This window comes from Mus pahari, chromosome 4 (assembly GCF_900095145.1).
Source record: "Mus pahari chromosome 4, PAHARI_EIJ_v1.1, whole genome shotgun sequence".
In the NCBI taxonomy this organism is placed as follows: Eukaryota; Metazoa; Chordata; class Mammalia; order Rodentia; family Muridae; genus Mus; species Mus pahari.
Genome location: NC_034593.1, coordinates 59,212,657 through 59,233,588, shown reverse-complemented (window position 1 = coordinate 59,233,588; position 20,932 = coordinate 59,212,657). Strand labels below are relative to the sequence as shown.

General features: G+C 37.6%; 1 protein-coding gene across 1 annotated transcript in view; it reads right to left on the bottom strand.

Moving 5' to 3' along the window:
• Window positions 1–20,932, bottom strand: part of Rsrc1 (arginine and serine rich coiled-coil 1) — a 300,961-nt gene that overhangs the window by 272,321 nt on the left and 7,708 nt on the right. Inside the window, exons 2-3 of the mRNA XM_029538027.1 lie at window positions 18,342–18,537; window positions 16,405–16,530 (exon numbers count right to left, since the gene is read on the bottom strand). Of these exons, the coding sequence (XP_029393887.1) occupies window positions 16,405–16,530; window positions 18,342–18,537 (322 nt within the window). The remainder of the gene's footprint in view (window positions 1–16,404; window positions 16,531–18,341; window positions 18,538–20,932) is intronic.

Genomic DNA, 20,932 nt, shown 5'->3' with positions numbered 1-20,932 from the left:
TTCTCTCTCATATTCAGTATCATGCATGCTTGCATCTAGGCTCCTTTCCTCATATCCTGTCACAGTATCAATCACTGCCTCCTGTCCACTCAATCCACTTTTGATTTATCAGCCGCCGTCTTTCTGGACTCCATAACTCGACCCAAACCATTTTAACAAGACATTGACAAATAGCACCCGGTATCACATCAACCTGTTCCACTTAGTAAACTAAGAAACAGTAACTGTGACATCTCTGCATAAGTATTCCATTCTATTCCCCAGACTGATGTATATTAATGAGGAGATGGTATTTGAAATGCTTCTTCCACATCAGCATCTAATATGATCAAATTAGGAAATGGGATGATTTATTAAATTTTGTAGAGCTGAAATATTTCTTTATATCGCTATATGTGTGGTTTCAGAAAGTGAGCTGTTACTTTCAATTTTTCTACTGAAGATGTGCCTGCATTTCACAGACGAATTATTGTCTTTAAAAAGATTGCAAGAAGGCAAAATGTTATTAAGCAAATGCTCAGTAAAACAAACTAAATCAGTTTTAAAATTCCTAATTTAATGTAAATCTTGGTTGTTTCACTGAAATTCAGTTTGTGATCTTATTAAGTCCTATTTGCATTGTAGTGTCTTGCTGTAGGACAGTTTCAAATTTATAGCATTACCAAGCGGCTTCACTTCTTGACTTTTAAGATATGTCCTCAATAAAATAAAATAATTGCTCTCTAAGCACACATTTTTTCCTCATTTTCAGATATAAGCAAAACAAAAATCAATAGGTTAAAAAAGAATAAAACTGGGAAATCAACCATTTGTATAATTTCTATAATTTTCATAATTGGATATCAAAATAGCCTTATTTAAATGTTTTAAATTTAATAACTATTCAGAGGTACTTTTAAAAAGATCTAAGTGAATACTTAAATATAATCACAATAAAACTTAAAGTACGAATAAGAAGAAATAAATGAAAACCTCCAATGCCACTTAAATTCTAGCCTCATCTCATCTTTGATTTGCAGGTAAATGTGCATCCCAGAACTGAAGCACTACTCATTTCAAAACCAGAGACTACCCAGGAATAAAGTCTATATTTAAGCCTATGCCGACATCTGCACATGATCTTATATACTTGATAGTTCTTAACAGGGACTCAATGATGCTTATTTGTAGACAGTAATGGGTTTGAAACAATGAATGCAGAAGAGGTTTTGACTTTATTTGTTGATTAGGAAGTAACTATTAAAATCAAAAGAACTATGAGGAAAACATTACAAAAGCAAGAAAAGATCATTCAATATAAAATTATGATTCCCAGATATTTACTTAGAGCTTATGTGAATAAAGATCACCTGTTTCATATGAAGTAGAACAATAATTTTACAAACTTAAAAAATCTAATTTTAATTTTAAAAAGATCAATATTGCTCAAATTAAGAAAAGACAAAGATTACTCTATTAAAATCTAATCCAACTTTTCTACTTAATACTTCAAAACAGAATATACACAAAATTAGATCAGAAATGTTGCTCTTTGTTCCTTACATAAAGACATAGGAAATATGAGAATTAGACTTTTTCTAAAATTCTGTTAAGCCACTAAACCCCAATGATATAAGAGTAAGCTCATGAATATATTATAACAAGTAAATAAAGAATAAAAATTATTTATTTATGAGAATGCTACCTTTTCAGTTTACAAATGACTTTTTTATAGTGGTGGTGATGGTACTTAGTGATCATTTTTTGAGACATTTTTTAGCCTTGAACATGTCTTCCTGTTGCTTTACCTTCCAGAAAGATAAGATTATAGGTATATGTTGGTAAGTCCAACACAAAGTACGCTGGAAACAAACACATTTATTATTAAACAAACACATTTCCTGGAAATATGCTGTACCCCTCTCAGTTAGTAAATGTGTGCTATTTGCTCTATCTGTGAAACTATATTAGAGTGAGATTTTCATGACTTTCTCTAACACACAATAATCAATATCTTCCCTAATAACTTTATATACATAGTCTACAGGATGCAATTTTTCTTCCTTACCCCATTTTCATATATTTGTATTGCATGCATGTTTGTATATGTAGACATGGGGAGGTAACACATGCGGAGCCGCTGACATCAGGGACAACCTCCCTTAGTCTTCTAACTTATTCGGTGGTACAAGATCTATCAAGCCACCAGCCTAGAGCTCACCTATCAGCTAATGTCTCTATCCAGCTTGTTGCAGGGGAAATCCTCTATTGCCATCTTCCAAAAGCAAAGAGAAATGCCTCTAGTGAAAAAAATGACTCCTGCAAATAAGCTTACAAACTAAATAATGGGAAATATCTATCTGGTAGGTCCTAGTTCATAAGGAAATATATTTGTTTATATCCTAAAATAACACAAATATATAACAGGTCTTCTGAATATAATCTAATAAATTATATTATTAATACAATAATATAATAATTATCCTACCCTCTCTCAATTAGGAAATAAAAGGAACATCAGAGCTAACTGCATGGCTCAAAGGATAATGTACTTGCTGCCAAGCCTGGAGACTTGAGTTCATTCAACAGGTCCCACCTGGTGGGAGAAGAGAACTGATTCCTGTATGGTGTCTTCTGGCGTGCACACACACACACACACACACACACACACACAGAATAAATGAAATGTAAATGTTTAAGTAAAGAAAAACAATTATAATTGGAACAGGTTTATAACTCATGAGACTAAGACAGAGGATTACTTGACTTCAAGAGTTTGAAATCAGTGGGCAACCCAGATATACACCTTAGCAAAAACAAAGAAAAGAAAATCAAGTAACTGTGTAATTAATCTTCAATAAATACATATGCCTACCAAAGTCAAACAAATCATCAAGAGGTAAGGTGAAAAACATGAAAAGACATTGGAAAATAAACATACTTTATTTTGAAAGATAATAGACTAACAAAAATCAACACCAATTAATGTTAAAAAAATTTCTCAGCAAGATATATGGAAAGACTTCTCTTCAGGCTTAGAAGGCAAACAGTAAGGAAAACAAACCCAAGCCTGTAGCTAACCCTGTAGTTAAAGGTAAAAGAGTGGGTGTCTCCCTAGGACACAGAGCACTACAGGGATGCCCACCCTCGTCAGTTTCTCCAACACTGACAGGAACACACTACACATAGAAATGAGCCAAGAAAATGAAATAAACAGTCCAAACAAGCAGAGTGAAATGCTTACCTACCAGACAGTAAGAATGTTTTCAGAGGAAATCCAGAGGAACTAATAAGAGCAGCAATATTATGTCAGAAAATATGAGCACAGGGACCCCAATAGGACTGAAGGAGCTGTGGCCTTGTTTGAAGAAGTATGTCACTAGGGGTGGGCTTTGAGGTTTCAAGAGCCCAAGCCAGGCCCAGTGTCTCACCCTTCCTGCTGGTCACAAATCCAGATGAAGAACTCTCAGCTACTTCTCCAGCACCAGGTCAGCCTGTGGTACCACCATGATCCCCACCATAATGATGATGGACCAAACCTCTAAAATTGTAAGCAAGCCCCCAATTAAGTGCTTTCTTTTATAAGAGTTGTCAGGGCCGCTGGGCGTGGTGGCGCACGCCTTTAATCCCAGCACTCGGGAGGCAGAGGCAGGGGGATTTCTGAGTTCGAGGCCAGCCTGGTCTACAGAGTGAGTTCCAGGACAGCCAGGGCTACACAGAGAAACCCTGTCTCAAGAAAAAAAAAAAAAAAAGAGTTGTCAGGGCCATGGTGTCTCTTCATAGCACTAGTGCCCCGATAGAGATAAGATAAAGATTGCTTCCTTCCTCAGTATTCTCCACTACAGGAGGGAAAACAAAGCAAGAAGATGGTCATCTATGATCCACAAAGGAGCCTTCATCATTACCCAACCAACTGTGGGAAATAAATTTATGTTGTTTAAACCTTTCCTTAGTTATTCAGGGACTCCCTCACATAATAATAAAAACTGTCTAAGGTTGATATTAAAAATAGAGCAATTGAACCAAACCAACTATCCAAACAGAGAATCTTACTCGCATGGTCAGTTAACTTCTTTTTAAGGTATCAAGCTATTCAGAGTGAAACTAAAGCTGGAAAAATGGCTCGGTTGCTCTTGCAGAGAGTCTAGGTTTGCTTGCCAGACCTACTGAGAGATTCACAGTCATCTACCATTACAGTTCCAGGGACTCCAACGCCCTCTTCTGGCCCAAAGGCACCAGGCACGTAGGTAGCACATACACACATGTGCAAGCAAAACAAACCTGAGACTCTAGTAATATAAGGGTGTTTGACCTCTATATTAAAATAAATGAGCCTACGCCTCTACCTGCTGCCATCCACAAAAATTAGAAATACCATTAAGCAAATTTCAAATGATCATTTCAGATGAGGTATACTTTAAATATTCATAAGTCAATGTCTGCCAAAGGTAATACCACCGATGACAGCAACATCATGAACGCCTTGATACCTAACACCAAAGAACACTCACCAGTTGATATTCATAACAAAACCATAACTCATCCTAACCAGAAAGACAAAAAAAGTCATAGAAGCCCAAACTGAGGGAAATGAGGAACATTATAGAGAATAGTTAAATATTCTTCAGAAGGATAAAGGTTAAAAAAGATGAGAAAGGGCACTGCTCAGAAAATGAATGAGATTTAAATGATATCTAAAGGCTAACTGCTACATTGTTAATAACATATTTGTTAACTATAGTGAGGTTACATAAAGGATACATGGGAATTCTGTAAGATCGTTTCAACTTGCCTATTAGTCTAATATTAGGGTTTTTAAGTAGCTATTTTAAAAAGAGTAATAATCTGACAATGACTGACAGTAAAATGTCAGAGCCAAAAAGCACAGGCCTCAGAGCTGAACAGAGACAGTCTGAACAGCAACAAGCAAACCAAACAACCATCAGAGAACAGGAGACAAAGCTGAGTGGCAGCAAACATCTGCCTCTCCCAGAACTCAGCTCAGCTCAGTGATTCTACAAAGTGCCACAGTGGACGAGGAAGAAGAAAGGGAGGGAAAATGGGAGAGAAGGAAAAGGGAGTAGGAAGACAGGGAGGAGGAGGAGGAAGGCGAGGAGAGGAGGTGAAGTGGGACAAGGCAGGGAGGACAACAGGTATGATGACCATGACGATAGTGGTGAGCAACTGTAATGCCAGCATCTGAACGGCTGAAGGAGGAGTACCAAGAGTCTGTGCTCAGTTTACACTGCACAGTGAGTTCCAAGCCAACCTGGGCCACTGTCTCACACAGTCCAGGATGACCTTGATCCTGTTTTATAGTTTTAATCCTTCTATCTCCACCTCTCAAGGACTAGGATTACAAAGGCATACCCAAAAATCTAAACAGAAAATCTCAAAAAAAGCAACTCAAATGGCTGAGAAATACTTAAGTAATGTTCAACATCCTTAGCCTTCAGGGAAATGCAAAACAAAACTACTTTGAAATTCCATCTTACACTTGTCAGAAGGGCTAAGCTCAAAAAAAAGAAAGAAAAAATGACAACTCTTGCTGGCGAGGATGTGGAGCAAGGGGAACACTCTTTTTTTTTTTTTTTTTTTTTTGCTGGTGGGCGTGTAAACTAATAGAGCCATTATGGAAATCAATATGGTGGTTCTTCAGAAAGCTGGCATCGATCTACCTCAAGATCCAGCTATACCATTCTTGGGCATATACCCAAAGAAGGCTCCATCCTACCACAAGGACACTTGCTCAATCATGTTCATTGCTGCATTGTTCATAACAGTCAGAAACTGGAACCAACCTAGATGTCCCTCAACAGAAGAATAAAGAAAATATGGTACATTTACACAATGGAGTACTACTCAACTGTTCAAAAAAAAAAAGCCATCATGAAATGTACAGGCCAGTGGATGGAACCAGGACAGTTCATCCTGAGTGAGGTAACCCAGACTCAGAAAGCTCAATGAGATCAGTTCCTTATTCAGCTGTCATCAGAGAAGCTTCTTCCTGTAGCAACCAAGAAGCCATAGCCAGGCATTGCACAGAGAGAAACCTTACAACACACAGCTCTCAGTGAGAGGTCCCCACTGAATCCCTCCCCTCAGAGCTCAGGGAACCCAGCTGAAGAGGAGGCAGAAAGAGTGTAATAGCCACAGGGGATGGAGGACACCAGAGGAACAAGGCCTTCTGAATGAACTGAGCAAAGTCCATATGAACTCACGGAGACTGAGCAGCAATGCACAGGACCTGTGCAGGTCTGGAAGGGTCTTCACCAGGTCCTTTGCATATATATTGTCTCTTCCAGCTTAGTGTTTTTAATGGGACTCCAAGTGTGTGAACCAGTGGATCTCTGATTAATTACTTTAAATATAAGTATGTTAAATCTCTCCAAAACAAAAACAAAACAAATTCATAGCATAACTGGATGAATTAACAAGACAATATGCAACTAATTGCTGTCTATAAGACAAAAGCCTTACAACAGTATAACCATGATCAAAAACCCATAATTAAGGATATCATAGGGGAATGAGGGAACTCACTACTAATTTTTAGATAAGTTGGAATGGAACCCATCTTAGTGTTCAATTGTTATGAAGAGACACCAGTCCCAGGCAATTCTTGTTAAGGAAAAACATTTGATTGGGGATGGCTTATAGTTTTAGAGGTTTAGTCCATTATCATCATAGTGGGAAGCATAGCAGACACGGGCAGTCATGGTGCTAGAGAAGGAGCCAAGAGTTCTTCATGTGGATCAGGAAGCAGCAGGGAGAGAGAGAAACACTGGGCCTGGCTTCAGCATCTGAAACCTCAAAGCCCACCCCCAGTGTCAAACTTCCTCCAACAAGGTCACACCTCCTAATAGTGCCACTCCTTATAAGTCCACAGGAGCCATATTCATTCCAACCATCACAGAACCAAACTAAATTCTAAATATTTATTACATCTTTAATCACAGAAACTTCCCTTTCCAGTGAATTGCAATGAACCTGACTCATACATAACAGGTCAAAGTTCTAGGAATAAGTGCAATCCTAAGGACAGCTCTAAACAGGGTCTTTATACTACCCTCTAAAGTTCAGGGAACATCACAACAGAGGGAACGCAGAGAATGGAGAGCCTGACTATTGGAAGAAAGGCTGTCAAAACCTATCTCCAGAGCACTACAGCATGGTGAGCACGGTCTCCATGATAGCTATGGCTGCTTACACTGGGCTCCACAAAACTGTGCCCATCTGCAGCCAATCATGGATTGGGGGTGTTTATAACCCTTTACCCCTCCATACTGAACTTCTGACTACCAAGAGACCCTGGGGAACATCAGGAATTATATTCAGTTGTGTACTCAAAGATAAGCTCACCAGGTCCCAGTGAATAGTTCCAAACCCCAGGCCACAAAAATAATCCTGATTAAAATCAGTGGGTCAGAAAACAAGACGATGTGAATTTGGAAAAGTGACTTTGACTTGGAAGGAGGAGGAAATAATGACAGAGGTAGGAAGGAAATAACAGAAACAGGAGTAAAAAGAAACAGGATGCTTTATATACAAGTATGAAACTGTCAACGAACAAACTTAATCAATAAAATAAAGAGACAAGCCTTGGCTACAAAGACATATATTAAACAAAGAATGGAAACATATTCAATATACATGGTAACCAAAAAGAACAGAAGTGGCAAAACTTAGATCAAACAATACAGACTACAAGTCAAAGACAGACAAGAGGAATGGGTATAGGAAAAGTCGGTCTGTTCAGCAGCAGGAAGGCAGTCGGTCTGCAGCAGCAGGAAGGCAGAGCAGTTTTAAGCATATATGCACTAAACATCAGAGTACCCAAATACATGTTGCAAATATTTACAACGATGACATGAGAAATATTAGTAAAAACAGTAGAAGATTTTATTACAGTTTTATCTGCTTATTTTGCATGAGTATGTCTGGGCATGTGCATATCACAGTACACATGTAGAGGAAGTTGGTTCTCTCCTTCTACCATGTGAGTCTCAGGGATCCAACTCAGGTCCTCGGGTCTGAGAACAGACTGGACAGTTAACCTTTACCAGTTAAGCCATCTTATCTTGCCAGCCTGGCAGGGATTTCAATGCCCCATTTTCAATACTGAATAGAACTTTTAGTATAGTATATATAAATATGTATGTATGGGTATATGTATGAAATAAACCATGATATATTTACCATTCAGAAATGAAAAGTAACAAGTACTAATATAGTAATGAAAGCATTTTAAGTAGACGAGGACATATGCAAAATATCACTACTATATGATTTTACACAAAATTCTCCAATAAAATGCAGTAAGATTCATACTACAGAATATTGTTCAATAATCAAAAGACATGATTATCAACATACATAAAATAAATCTCAAAAGTATTATAGCTAATAAAAAGCCTTGACAAAAATGTATATAGTACATGATTGCAGGCACATGAAATAAATCTATTTGATAAGAAACCAAAACTGTTGCTCCAGTTCAGTGGGCAAGCAGGAATTAAGAAAAGTTATAAGTGACTATCAGGTCTATTATTTTGAAAGGTATACACCGCCCTCCTGTCTGAGCCAGAACCCTGAGCAGACCTTGGGTGTGAATTCCCCATCCAGTTCCACAACACTCAGAGGAAGCCCCAATCCCAAGCACTCTAACATGCCCAGGATCATAGGATCAGAGGTGAGGAGGACACAACATCTGCACCAACACCTGGAGTAACTGGGACCTCCACCCAACCAGTGGCACAGTTTCCTTCTGGTCTGAGACAGTGCCCTGAGCAGACCTTGGGTCCAAACTCCCTAGCCAGTCCCACAACATTCAGAAGAAGCTTCACTCTTGGGTGTTCTAACACGCCTAGGATCACAGGATCATAAGATCCCAGAATCCCAGGAGCTTGGTCACACCAGGATCTCAGGGTCCCAGAGGCAGCTTGACCCCCAGGACAAATCCAGGACCTCAGGATCTCAGGATCCCAGAATCACAGGATCACAGAGACAGCTTGACTCTGAGGAGTTCTGACACAACCAGGATCACAGGAAGGACAGGCTCCAGTCAGATATAGCAAGGGCAGGTAACACTAAAGATAGTCAGATGGTGGGAGGCAAGCTTAAGAGCATATGCAACAGAAACCAGGTTACTTGGCATCATCAGAACCCAGTTCTCCCACCATAGCAAGTACTGGAACCACCATCACACTTGAAAAGAAAGATTAGGATCTAAAATTCACTTCTCCTGATGGTGATAGAAGTAAGAAGGACATAAATAAATCCCTTAAAGAAATAAAGGAGAACACAGGTAAACAGCTAGAAACCCTTAAAGAGGAAACACAAAAATTCCTTAAAGAATTACAGGAAAACAAAATCAAACAGGTGAAGGAAATAAATAAAACCATCCAGGATCTAAAAATGAAAATAGAAACAATACAGAATCACAAAAGAAGACAACTCTGGAGTTAGAAAATCTAGGAAAGAGATCAGGAGTCATAGATGCAAACATCACCAACAGAATATAAGAGATAGAAGAGAGAATATCAGGTGCAGAAGATACCATAGAAAACATTGACACAACAATCAAAGAAAATGCAAAAAACAAACGTTCCTAACCCAAAATATCCAAGAAATCCAGGATACAATGAGAAGACCAAACCTAAGGATAATAGGTATAGAAGAAAGCGAAAATTTCCATCTGAAAAGGCCAGTAAGTATCTTCAACAAAATTATAGAAGGAAACTTCCCTAGAGTAAAGAAAGAGATGTCCATGAACATACAAGAAGCCTATAGAACTCCAAATACATTGGACCAGAAAAGAAATTCCTCCCGTCATATAATAATCAAAACACCAAATGCACTAAAAGCAGTAAGGGAAAAAGGTCAAGTAACATATAAAGGCAGACCTATCAGAATTACACCAGACTTCTCACCAAAGACTATGACAGCTAGAAGATCCTGGGTAGATAACATAAATACCAGTCCAGACTACTATACCCAGCAAAACTCTCAATTACCATAGACGGAGAAACAAAAAGATTCCATGACAAAACCAAACTTACATAATATCTTTCCATAAATCCAGCCCTACAAAGGATAATAGATGGAAAATACCAACACAAGGAGTGAAACTACACCCTAGAAAAAGCAAGAAAGTAATCTTTCAACAAACCCAAAAGAAGATAGCCACACAAACATAAGAACACCTATAACAACAAAAATAACAGGAGGTAACAATCACTTTTCCTTAAAATATCTTAACATCAATGGACTCAATTCCCCCAATAAAAAGACATAGACTAACAGATTGGATACATCATTTTGCTGCATACAGGAAACGACCTCACTGACAAAGACAGACACTACCTCAGAGTAAAATGTTGGAAAACAATTTTCAAAGCAAATGGTCCCAAGAAACAAGCTGGAGTAGCCTTTCTAATATTGAATAAAATCAACCTTCAACCAAAAGTTATCAAAAAAGATAAGGAAGGACACTTCATACTGGTCAAAGGAAAAATCTACCAAAATGAACTCTCAATTCTGAACATGTATGCTCCAAATGCAAGGGCACCCATATTCATAAAAGAAGCCTTACTAAAACTCAAAGCACATATCACACACCACACGATAATAGTGGGAGACTTCAATACCCCACTCTCAGTAATCGAAAGATCATGTAAACAGAAACTAAACAGAGACACAGTGAAACTAACAGAACCAAATGGGTTTAACAGTTATCTATAGAACATTTCATCTTAAAACAAAAGCATACAACTTCTTCTCATCACCACACGGTACCTTCTCCAAAATGGACTATATAATTGGTCACAAAACAGGTCTCAACAGATACAAGAAAACTGACATAATCCCATGTATCCTATCAGATCACCACAGACTAAAGCTGGTCTTAAATACCAACAAAAACAACAGAAAGCACACATACACATGGAAGCTGAAAAACGCTCAATGATAACTTGGTCAAGGAAGAAATAAGAAAAGAAATTAAAGGCTTTTTAGAATTTAATGAAAATGAAGACACATCATATCAAAATTTATGGGACACAATGAAAGCAGTAGTAAGAGGAAAACTCATAGCTCTAAGTGCCTCCAAAAAGAAACTAAAGAGAGCTTACACTAGTAACTTGACAGCACACCTGAAAGCTCTAGAACAAAAAGAAGTAAATATACCCAAGAGGAAAAAAGACCACAGGAAATAATCAAACTCAGGGCTGATCAACCAAATAGAAACAAAAAGAACTATACAAAGATTCAACAAAACCAGGAGCTGGTCCTTTGAGAAAATCAACATGATAGATAAACCCTTAGCCAGACTAACCTGAGGGCACAGAAACAGTATCCAAATTAACAAAATCAGAAATGAAAAGGGAGACATAAAAATGGAATATATCTTAAAATAATTACTCTGTTGGTTGAAATATTAACAGTTGAAAACATTAAAATCATGTTCTACAAACATCATGGAAATATTGACAATTTTTCTCACTGTGCTTGAAATTGGCATTTTTTTAATGCTTAACTTCAGAGTTTTTGCTATCTTGAAAATTTTAAAATATACTTACTGATAAAATAACTTCTCTCCTAGAAACACTGATAATCTTTTTTAAGTAAACTGACTGTTAAACAATATACACAGATATATAATGAATTTTAAATATTCTCTAACTATGTCAGGTGGTATAAAATAAGGGCTTTTGAATATATTTCTTAATGATTCATTTTTAATATTTAATGCTCTTTTACTATGCTTAACTCCCAAAGAATATTTTGTATGTTTTGAAATAATTTAGTATTCAACATTAGACATAGTATCCTCAGCTATAGATAGTATTAAATATTCATTAATGATATTTCTATGGTATAAAAGGATATGAATATAAAAGCTGAACAAATTTTTATGTAGTATTTGATTCTCAAAATGCTCAATTTTATTAATGTTTGATGTATAAAATGTATTTAAATAATTAAAAATTTATTAAAAAATATATAAGTAAATAAATGAGTAAGGTGTATGTATTTGTCAAGTTCAACAAATGTATTGTAGAACTGTATACTGTAAAATTATAAATGTTACCACAAAAAGGTTTCAAGTATTTTTTTCAAAAGAAAAATTTGTGAAATATTGACTCTATGATTAGATACTAAAATATATACATATTTTACATATACAAAGGAATATATACATATATCTGAAACAATGGATGAAACTTTAGGATGAATTAATGCACGGAGAGGAAGAAATGAGTAGGTATGTGATTAATCAAGTAGAAAGTTAATAAAAATATCTAGGTAGTGAATATGAGTATTCAATATCAAATTACATCAACTTTGCTATATATTGAAAATTTTAGTATCTTGGAGGGAAAAAAGTCCACTGAAATTTCAGGAAAATTTGTGGCCGTAAACACTTTTCTGTCTTTGTTGTTGTTGTTGTTGTTGTTGTTTTCAGAGACAAGGTTTCTCTGTGTATCCCTGGCTGTCCTGCAACTGACTGTAGATCAGGTGGGCCTCAAACTCATAGATCTGCCTGTCTCTGCCTACTTAGTGCTGGAACTAAAGGCATGTGCTGCCACGCCTAGACTGCATTAAACACTTTTATCAGCAGAAGATATACATACAAATATAAATTAATTGCCAGATCACAAGCTAGGAAACAAAAGGGCTGGGAAGATGGTTCAGTGGTGGTGTTCACTGCCAAGCCTGCATTCAGTCACTGGAACTCATAAAGTAAATGATCTTTATAAACACACCACAGCACAAACAAGTTCACACATATACACACACAAGCATACACACAGAAATGTATTCTTAATTACAAAATTAAATAAGTAAAATTAAAATACAGAGGGGACTAGAGCGATAATTCAGTGGTTAGGAGCACTGTCTATTCTTCCAGAGGCGCAGGATCAATTCCCAGCACCTACATGGTAGTTCACAACTATCTGTAACTTTAAGATCTGACACTCTCACAGAGAAATACATGCAGATAAACACCAATGCACATAAAGTAAAAATAAATAATTACTTTTATAAAAGTATAGAATAGGAAATAAGAATAAAAGAAATAACTAAGGAAACAGAAAAACAGAAGGCATAATTAATCAAAGTCTACTTTTTATCTGCTTATTTTTGAGGTAGGGTCTTGTGTGGCACAGGTTTGTCGCAAACTTGCTATAGCTGAGCATGACCTTGAATTTCTGACTCTCCTGCCTCTGCCTCTTTCGTGCTGGAATTATAGACTGTAGGCATGTACTAGCCATGCCTGGCATTTCTTCTTGTAATATTATTATTTTGTAGATGTATGTATTTATTTTATGTATGAGTGCTCTATCTGCATGTACATCCATATGCCAGAGGAGGGCATCAGATTCCATCACAGACGGTTGCGAGCTACCATGTGGTTGCTGGAGACTGAACTCTGGACAGTTAGTGCTCTTAACTGAGCCATCTCTTTTGTCCACATTTTTTCTTTCAAATTTAGGTAATCTGCCAGATAATTTAAATAAGAAAACAGTTGTAATAATAAATTAATGAAAGACAAAAGGAAAATAAGGCCTGAAGTAAAAGAAAAGCTTGAAGTCATCAGAGGGCACTTTGCAGACCTCTAGGCACTTATTTAAAATCTACATGAAATGGACGATGTACTAGACAAAAACATTTATTAAAAGGAAGTCAAACGAAATAGAATATTCAGGCTGTACAATTTCTGTTAAAGAAATCAAGAAAGTTATTATATATGGCACTGAGCCCAGAGGGTTTCCTGAATATACCAAAGTTTCAAATAGCACAATCCCAATAATCCAAAATTGTTCCTGGGCATTGAAAATGAAAGGTGAAATTTTGAGTTCTCTTTGTGAAGAAAGGGAAAACAATGTAGGTAATAAATTTAATAAACGCAGAACAAAGAAGATGAATATCACATATAAATATCAATGTAAAAGTATGAAGTTAAAAAAAAATCAGAGAACAGAAGCTCATACCACACCAAAAAAACAACAAATGTTGATCTACTGAGGTTAACCCCAGAAATGCAACATGGTTCCTTAGGAGATCTGGAAGTGACCGCCATTTCTGCTCTGGATGAAAAGGCTTCAAGACAATTCAACCCTCAGCACCCATTTTTGGAGAGGGAAGAAGGTGACAGGCCAGCTCTTAAAACAAAAGAGTATACATGTTATAAGCCTAGAGATAGAAGAAATACAAGACTTTTTTTTCAGTAAAATCACAGAAAAAAATGTGTATCATTTCCAATGCTGAGAAGTTAATAATCCTAGAAATTAAAAGCAATACAATCAGACAGCAGAAAGAAAATGAAAGAATACGAATTAGGAAGCAAAACTGCTTGTATTTGAGATGAGCCCTGGAGATGCACACATGAACTGGCACAATAAAAGGACTGAGTAAGAAAGGACACAGATTAACATGAGTTCCACAGGTTTCATACTTATCGGTAACAAATAGTCATCCTATGTACAGAAAACTCCATGAATAATAACAGTAAGAAGTTAAATTACTTTGGGACGACTTTAGCAGTATATGAGCAAAAAGTTATACAAAGAAAACATTCCTTATAAAAATTAAATAAATCCTAAAGTCTGCTCTAAAATAAAACTTAGCATGATAAAAGTATCAACTGTCCTTGGCTTTTAAATGTGATAAAATCTGACTAAAAATAACACCAAGCTTTTATTATAGAAACTAGGCGAGTTAATAGCAAATTTATATCATATGAAACATAAATGGTTCAAAGAAAGGAGAGAATATCCCTACTCAAAATTAAACCATGCTATAAAGTCTCTATGACTGCAGGTATAGTACCAGATATAAAACCAAGAAACACACCCATGAATTTTAATTAAAACTTAGGTCACAATATTCATAATTGTTATAAATCAGAAACTACATGTGATGTTCAAAACTGGATGAGCTAAATTTGACCTGGGGAGAAAAGATAGAAATTTATAAAAAAAATTTTTTTAAAGAAATAGAGAATTAAGTGTTATGTAAAACTCAACATTAAAGAGTTGGAAGAATTTTCAAAACAAGATGATAGCAAAAAAAAAAAAAAAGAAAAGAAAAAGAAAAAAGTGCTGGGGTAATGGAAAACAAAACAAAACAAAACCAACCCTAGGAAGACTGGAGCATGTACAGAAAACAATTGTGTATTATACACAGTAGTTTATATATGTGCTAAATAAAAAGCAGAAGTGGACAATGTCAATACAAAAATCCAGAACAGCTAAACATTGTAGGCTTTGCTGCAATTAAGCTTCATATGCAATGAGAAATATGTATTTTATGTCCATTACACTATTGTGAACCCCTAGTTAGATCCTAAAACTATACAGAGCTAAGCAGAGATAAGAAGCAATCTTTAAAGCACTGTGTTTATTCTTTCATTTATCCCATTACTCTTCTGTCTAAAAACTCTCAATGTCTAAGAACTTCTAAATCCCTTTTTTCTCAATCCCCTCAATACCGTGGTCCTACTCTACTGATGCACATTTTCTACCATTGTCCAAAATATCCATCTCCTCACACTATCCCTACACTATCCCTGTAAGCAAAGCTAGAAATGCAGGAGTGATGCATTTATCACACATTAGTCTGCTCAGGTTGCCACAGCAAAGTACCACAGTACACACAAGAAGTCTATTGTCTTGGGTTTTTAAGACTGTAAGTTCAAGATCCAAGTACCAGACAGTTTGGTTCCCTGTGAGAACTGTTTTCTGTCTTACAAATGTCAGCCTTTTAACTGTGCCCTCCCATGACACCCTCTGAGCAGAAATGGAAAGATCCCTCTTCCTTCTCTTCTTTTACTAAAGTGTATGTATCTGTCTATGTATATGCCACATATGTGCATGTATCTCAGTGCTGGAGTTACAGGTGGTTATGAACTATACTTTTAGCTGCTGAGCCATCTCTACAGCCCCTCACTTCCTCCTCTTAAAGGCCAAGAGCATTATCAGATGGAGACCCCAAAAACAACCTCACTTAAACCCTCTATAAAAGCCTTATCTACAAACAGACGGAACAGGGGCAGAAGTCTTAACGAGTTTTGAAAAGACATAAACACTCAGTCCACACTGAGCACAGCACATTAGTTCTAAACCTGGGTAGTTTGCAACTCCTATCCTTCCTCTTCAGATGCTTCCACCCTCATCCAGAGAATGAGAAGTCACAGCCAGAAACAAATACAAGAGACATGAGTGAAGCTACACTCAACAACCCAGCAGTTCCTATAAACCCATGAGATGAGGACAACTACTTGAGCAGTGTCCAGTGAGAAAAGAGAATTGCCATCTGAAGCCAATCAAAACTGTAGAACCCAGGGAAAATAAGCTCCTGCTGCTCTGAGCCATGGATCTGGGAGGAGTTTGGACACAGTGAAAGTACTCCTGCACATACCTTCTTGTTCTGCTTTTTGACCGAGACCTTTGAACTCTATAGGGTTTCCCTCGGCCCCTGGAACGACTGCGACTTCTTTTTCTTCTGGAGCCATAAGAAGAGCTGCTGCTTGATCTGCGCCTGCGTCTGAAACAAACCATTATCAAACATCACTGCAATCAAAGTTTTAGTTGTAAGTATTAAAGAGAAATCTAAACTTGTCTCATTCTTGTGTTTCATTCTTTCCTCAATGAAAACAGAATAAATAAACCAGGACTCAAAGGGAGGGACCTTAAATGAAATGCCAACAGTAGGGAGAGGGAACTTATAGAGCCCACCTCCAGCAGGAAGACAGCACATCAAGTGAGGGATGGGGTTGCCATCCCACAGTCACATTTCTGATCCATAGTTGTTCCTGTCTGAAAGAATTACAGGGATGGAAATGGAGAGGAGCCTGAGGAAAAGAAGGTCCAGCAAGAGGCCCAAAGTGGGATCAAGCTCAAGGGGAGGTCCCAAGGCCTGACACTATTACTGAAGTTATGGAGCACTCACAAAAAGGAACCTATCATGACTGCCCTTTGAAAGACCCAACAAACAGCTGGAAGAGTCAGATGCAGATATTTGCACCCAACCAATGGACAGAAGCAGCTGACCCCTGGTGTTGAATTAGGGAAGGCTGAAAGAAGCTGAGGAGAAGAGCAACCCTGTAGGAGGACCAGCAGTCTTATTTAATCTGTACCCTGAGATCTCTCAAATACTGGACCACCAAACAGACAGCATACATCAGCTGATATGAGGCCTCCAACACACATATAGTAGAGGACTTTCTGATCTGTGTTCATTCAGAGATGATGCACCTAACCCTCAAGAGACTGGAGGCCCCAGGGAGTTTAGAGGTGAGGTGGGGGGATGAAGGGCACCCATGTGGAGATGGGGCTGGGGGGGAGGAGGTGTGGAGGGGGCGGGTAGTGCAATATGGAGTATAAAAAATAAATTAAAAATAAAATAAAATTAAAAAAAATAAACTAGACATTATGGGTCACAGTAGTATCTAATCTTTCCAAATATCATCAAATAATGCAAGAACAATACCAGTTTCTATCTACTTGCCTACATAGAGACAAAGGATGAAAACAGTAAGCCTACCTGGTAAGAAAAAGAAAAAACAAAAAAGATCATTGGGTTGGGAACCTAAGAACCTACTACTCAAAGAAAAGTATTTGATCCAATAAAATTAAAATACAAAAATCGATGGCTTCTCAAGAACATCACTCTCATAGCTGGTCCTGGTGGTGAAGGCATAGTGTGCTGGCCCTGGGGGCAGGAGAGCTGGCCCTGTGCCTTGCCAGCTTTGACACTGGGTGAGCTAGCTCGGGTAATCCTGGAGAACTCGCCCTAGGAGCATAGGTGTGGGAGAGCTGGCAGGCTCATGGACTCAGCTACCACTCAGGCCCAGATCCAGGGCTTTGAGTTGGTCCGGCCCAACATCTTCCCTATCTATGAACTGTTAGAGAATGTGAAGGGACCAGTCCTGAAGATCCAAACTACAGGATCTCCATGACAAAGGGCAACAACAGGATGCCCAAGAGGAGTCCTGGGGAGGACCCAATATAGATAGCGTTGCAGAAGTCAGAGGCCTCGAACCAGACCAATGACCCATTGCAGTGAGTATTTGCGAGCGGACAAAAGGGTATACTGTGTGACACTGTGACACACTATAACTTCCATGACAAGATTTTTTGGGGTTTTGTTTCTGGGGGTTCTTTTGTTTTATTAGTATTCTTATTTTTTATTTGCTTGTGGGAGAAAGGTCACAAAAGTAGAGGACGGATATGAAGGGACAGGGAGATGAGTGGGATTAGGGTGCATGACATGAAATTCACTAAGAACCAATAAAAAGTTAAAATAGCAACAACAACACTGCTATCCAGACAATGGAACAAATTATGAGCATTGACCTTCTCTCATAAGAATGCGAGCGAGGCTGGCGGTCTCTAGACCAGGATCTTGAGTCGGACCTAGGCCTCCTCCCGCCCTTCTTGCGGCTGTATGTCCTGCTGTCTGAAGAACTGCTTGAAGAGGAGCGCCTCCGGTGTTTCTTTTTTCTCTTGCTTCGGCTTTCCTCTTCAGTGTCTGAAGACCGGCGTCCCATTTCTATAAGAGTACAATAAAGAAAATTCCTAACTTAGTAACACAACAAATGAAATTCCAAATACAAAATTTTAAACTTTTAGGAAAAAAATTAGCTATGCTCCTTAAGTTGGCTGTGAACTCCTAGATCCAACGGATTTTTCTCCCATGCCTCCGGAGCAGCTATTGGCATATCCCACCATACTCCCATACCCAGCTACATCACAAGAGTTTTTAAAATAACATGTGCTTGGCCCTTTTCACAAGCCCTGTTTAACACAATCTTCTAGCATATCAGTGTCCTTTTTACACATGCCGACCAACTTAAATTTGCACCAATCCTAAAGAAAGCTCATTATATCAATTTCTGAACAGTTCAAGTTGTTCTCATCATTAATTATATGACATTTTGTTTAGTAATTAACCATCTAGTCCTCTGTTTTTACACTCTCTGAAGATGAAAGGCATTTTAGAGTTATATTTTCCAAGCTGAGTTCTAAATATTTAAAGTTTTTTGATATTTTATTTATTTTTAGGTATATAAATGTTTGCCTGAACATGTGTTTACCACATGAATCAAGTGCCCATGGAGGCCAAAGACAGTAACAGATCCCCTGGAACTGGAGTTACAAATGGTTGCGAGCCACCACATGGGTGCTAGGAATTGAACCCAGGTCCGCTGGAAGATCTATGCTCTAACTGCTGAGCCATCTCTATAGACCCTGAGTTAGTTCTACAGAAAAAACTCATCAGTCATTATAGAAATATGAGATGAAACAATGCACTACTGTCATCCCACTTGTGAAACTGAGCCAAGTAATGTTAACTGAAGTTGCAAACTTGATAGTTAATGAGCAGTCAACCAGCTCGTTACACACAGCTAGCATGGTGTGAGTCTTTCAGAAATCATTCAGTAATTTAATGAAAAAAAAAAAAAGTTGATGCTTTTTTTGACAGCATAATACTACTTCTAGAAATATATCTGAAATTTTTATTTAAAAAAAAAATAAACGCATGGGCTTGGTATGTAACTTAGTTGGAAAACTGCTTGTCTAGCCAGTAAGAAGCAGTAGGTTCTCCAGCATTGCATAGTCTCTGAATGTTGGTGTAAGCACTTGGTAGGTGGAGGCAGAGAATCACAAGTTTAAGATCCTCCTCAGCTACAGAGATAGAGCCCAAGGCTAGCTAGTCTGGGATACATGATCCCGTCTTGAAAGAGGAAGGAAGGAAGGAAGGAAGAAAGGAAGAAAATTATGAAGGCTTTATTACAGCATCATCATTATTATTGTTGTTATATGTGGAGAAGCTATAAGAAAACATGGACACAGAAATAAAAATTAAAATGAACATGTAGCAATATTACTTAAAAAACAAAAAAAGAGAATAACGCCTTCTAAGGATTTCCAAATGCAAGAATGATTCAGAATGTTCCCCTCTAAAAGAAAACAACAGCTCCTTTTAGACCCAACCACAAGCAGGCATAGTAGCATAACTGAATGTGGCTAATGAGAATCAACCACACCTGAGCAGACACAGTAACACGTACCCCACTATAAACCCAGTCTCCACTCAGCATCGAATCAAAACTGCCCTTGTCTGCATGATGGATACTGCATAGAAGGGCAGACTGAACATAACCAGTGCCACAGCCCAGGATCTACAGTTTGCTTTTTTTTCCCCTCTTTCGGTTTTTGTTTTTGTTCTGTAAAGATAGGTTCTCACTATGTCACCCCAGGTGGCCTGTAACTCTCAGAGAGATCCATCTGCCTCTGCCTCCAAGTGCCAGGATTAAAGGAGGGTTCTACCACTAGCAGCTTCAACTTTGCTTTGTTTGATCTGAAACATGAATTCCTAAGCCCTCCTCCCCAGAGGTAAGTGATGGTACTAAATTGTAATTGAAATAAATATAGTTTCAAAATAGAAAACATAACTTTTCTGAAGACTTTCTATATAGTTATGTTTCTAATATAAAAAAGAAAAAAACAAAAATAATGTCAGATTTTAATACTTAGGAATTAGCTAATCAAAACCTGTGTTACTTACTATAAGGAAGCCTTGAGTTTCTCATGCGCAATACTTTCTTGATAAAGTACTAGTTAACTTAAAACATCATAAAATAAAGATTCAGCCGGGCGTGATGGTGCACGCCTTCAATCCCAGCACTTGGAAGGTAGAGGCAGGTGGATTTCTGAGTTCATGGCCAGCCTGGTCTACAAAGTGAGTTCCAGGACAGCCAACAGCCAAGGCTATACAGAGAAACCCTGTCTCGAAAAAAACGAAAAAAATAAAATAAAGATTCATCCTAAGCAATAATTTAGATCAAACGTCATAACTTTCTTTAGTAATTCAAAATAAGTTAAATATGACCATAAGCAAAATTATATATATATATATATATATATATATATATATATATATA